Source organism: Pteropus alecto, unplaced genomic scaffold (assembly GCF_000325575.1).
Source record: "Pteropus alecto unplaced genomic scaffold, ASM32557v1 scaffold78, whole genome shotgun sequence".
Classification (NCBI taxonomy): domain Eukaryota; kingdom Metazoa; phylum Chordata; class Mammalia; order Chiroptera; family Pteropodidae; genus Pteropus; species Pteropus alecto.
Window position 1 is genome coordinate 817255 of NW_006443124.1, and position 2979 is coordinate 820233.

The 2979-nt window shown below is 45.6% G+C and overlaps 1 protein-coding gene across 5 annotated transcripts in view; it reads right to left on the reverse strand.

Annotated features, from left to right (window-relative positions):
• The window catches only part of TCERG1 (transcription elongation regulator 1), a 56925-nt gene extending 54517 nt beyond the window's left edge, over positions 1–2408 (reverse strand). For all 5 annotated transcript variants that reach the window (XR_001517888.2, XM_015598083.2, XM_015598082.2 and 2 more), the window contains exon 1: positions 2258–2408. Coding sequence is in view for 4 of the 5 variants with exons in the window: in XM_015598083.2 (XP_015453569.1) it covers positions 2258–2316 (59 nt within the window). In the remaining variant the exon portion in view is untranslated. The remainder of the gene's footprint in view (positions 1–2257) is intronic.
• Positions 2409–2979: the final 571 nt, after the last annotated feature.

The following is a 2979-nucleotide window of genomic DNA, read 5'->3' on the forward strand; positions in this document are numbered from 1 at the left end:
CCACTTTCAACCTTTTTGGAAAACAGAAGTTACTGCACGGGTAGAAACAAAAAAATTTTTTTGACAAGAACAGATGTATTTCTCTAGAAGTACTCTATCCAAATATGCAATCTCCCCAATGGCAAAGACAAAACAGCAAATATTTAATGGGAGGGGCAAAAATGTAAAGCTGATACTGACATATGGGAGGCAAATTATGTGGTAGACTGTAAGTGAAGAGACCTAGGTTTTAATCCAGACTCTGCCACGTGCTTAGTGGCCTTATATGTCACTTCATGCTTGCAGGCTAATTTCTTCATTTGGTGTGATTAGTTTAGTTCTGAATTTAGATCAATCTTAATTAGTATGGAAGCTCCTTGAAGACAAAGGGTTTTGGTCTGGTTCAAGGCTCTACTGCCAGCACCTAGGTCAGTGACTGCACATAACACGCACTCAACTGTGTCTAATAAATGAACCATCTCTAAATCACCTATATTCATTTATTTACCACATATCCACTCAACATTTTATTTGCTAGACACTATGATAGACAGACCATGAAATACCTTCAGGATACAAACACAAAAACTAAGCCCCAATTTCTGCCTTCGAAGAGACCACAAAAACAGCTAATTTCTCTTAAACCAGGAGAAATGCTAAAATAAAGTTCTACACAATATGCTCTGGAAGCAACTTCCAACCCAAGAGGCTAAATATTTGCAAAAGAACACCTAAAGCCCTATTCAAATCAGTTTTGCAACAATGTCTAAATTACCACTTAAAAATTTAAAAGGCTACTTCATTGTAAAGTTGAAGATAGATACTCTCTAAAATGCAAAGTAATTTTTCCAAATAAATCCACATGACTAAGTAACCTTGAGATCAGAATCAGAAATAAACTTTCCATCAGTGATACTACGACCCTGGCAATGCTCTTTAATTGCTCATTACTAAAGTGAACATATGGGGCATAAATGATTTCAGATTCACCTCTGAAATAAGACAAGATTTTTATTTCCGCCAAAGTAAGGATTTTTGTGTGACAAGTCAGAATTTAAAAAATATTATTATTATTTATTTTGGGGGGGGGGCCCTGAAACCTTGAAAAACCAATACCCACTTCCTTGTACAATTTCATCTTGAGCTCTAAACAATACTTGACTGCTCATAACCTACACTGCTCTTTTTCGTTTTCAAATGCTGACAATGGCAGAATTCAGAAGGGGAGCTGAACATCTAAAATGACATTTTTCCCATCCAGAAAAAAATGCATCAAGTATACATAAAGCTTAGTATTTCTTTTTCCTCAAAAACTACTAAGGGTTTTCCCAAGACACTTTTACTTTACCAAATCTTAATTATCAGTTTTATAAGCAATGAGATACCAGGAGAAGGTCATACTTTACTCTTCAGGGCAAAAGCGTGAGTAGACAGTGATAGAGACAGCAGGCTCTGGAGCCTGTCTGGATTCAAGCCACTTCCAGGACCTACAATTTCACCTATTTGACCTTGTTCAACTTCCTCAACTTCTACCAGGCTCAATTTCCTCACCTATAAGATGGGCAAGTAACTTAACTAAAGGTGGCTCTGGTCCGTGGCCTGGAAAAGAAAAGCGACTACTCCAAAGGTTGTACAGATTAAATGAGAGACAACTCTAAGGAAAAGACTTATGGGCACATAAAGTACGTAACAAACGGTTGCTGCTATTGTTATTATCCACAAACACGGGATAAGGGATACGAAGATTATAGAACGGGAAAAAAAAAAACACAAGAAGTTAAGAAAAGCAAGGGGAGGACGGTACGGAGCAAAGGTGGAGAGCCTGAAGGGATGCGGAGGGCGTAAAGAAGGCTGAGCCAGAACTCTGGAGGGGTCCCGCGGAGTTAACTGCGGAGTGGAGGAGCGTCCATAAGAAAAACTGGGCCCGCGGCGACGCGCAGCCGAGAGGAGAGCTGAGGTCTGCTGAGGCGGAGGCGGCGTGCGGCTGTGGCGGGGCCCCAAAGCCGGAACGTGCGGCCCGGCCCACAGGCCGCAGCCGCGAGGGGTGCTGGGCCCCGCGAAAATCACAGGGAGCGCCCCGAGAACGCGCAGGCGGCCGCGGCCCAGCCCCAGCCCGGCTCTCTCATTCAAGCCACCTTCCCCTTCCCCCTTCTCCATGCGGTCCTGGCTCCGAGCCGCCGCAGCTCCTCTGCCCACCCCGCATCCCGCATCCCCACGCGGCCGGCCCACCCCTGGGACCCCAGCATGCGGAGAAGTATTAAAGAGCGGCGCCCCTTACCTGAGCTCCCCCGGGTTGAATCGCTCACCGTCCCCCCCGTCCCCGCCACGCTCCGCCATTACAGAGGGCCGCGTTCATCCACCCGCCGACTTGGCGTCCCTTATTGGCCGGAAGAATCATCAATCCCGTGCGAGAGAGGCGGAGACAGCATGGATCTATGAGATAATTGGTGAAAGGCTCCATCAATCCTCGAGCTGAAGGCAACATCTGCCTTACTATTGGTGAAAGGGCCCGCCGACTTTGAAAGCGGTATGGAGACAGCCAGCTGATTGGTCGCCCGGAGGCTTTATGGGAAATGAGACTTCAGAGACAAGGAACCGCCGGCGCCCTCTCGCGGTAAGCGAAACTAGGTCCTCCAACGTACAGCCAGGCCTGCGGTAGCCACGTGTCCGCGGGCTTCCGGAAGGCTAAATGCGGAGCCATGTTGGCCACATATTGGCGATATTGATTCCGTCCGAGACTGTGTCCATTGCGTGAGCCAATCAGAAATCGACCTGCGTCGCGCCTAAACCAATCGCAGAGTTAATGTGGAAATGAGCTATTTCTCAGCTTTTCAGAATCAAGAGTCTTAAACCATTACCGGATTACAGCCTTGTTATTAAATAGTGTATTACTAACTACAAGAATACCTCCTAAATTATATTAACTAATTAGTTGCAGACTGATGAGTGTTATAAGATGCTGTATTAAGATAAATAAGTTGGAGAATGCAAGCCTTTCAG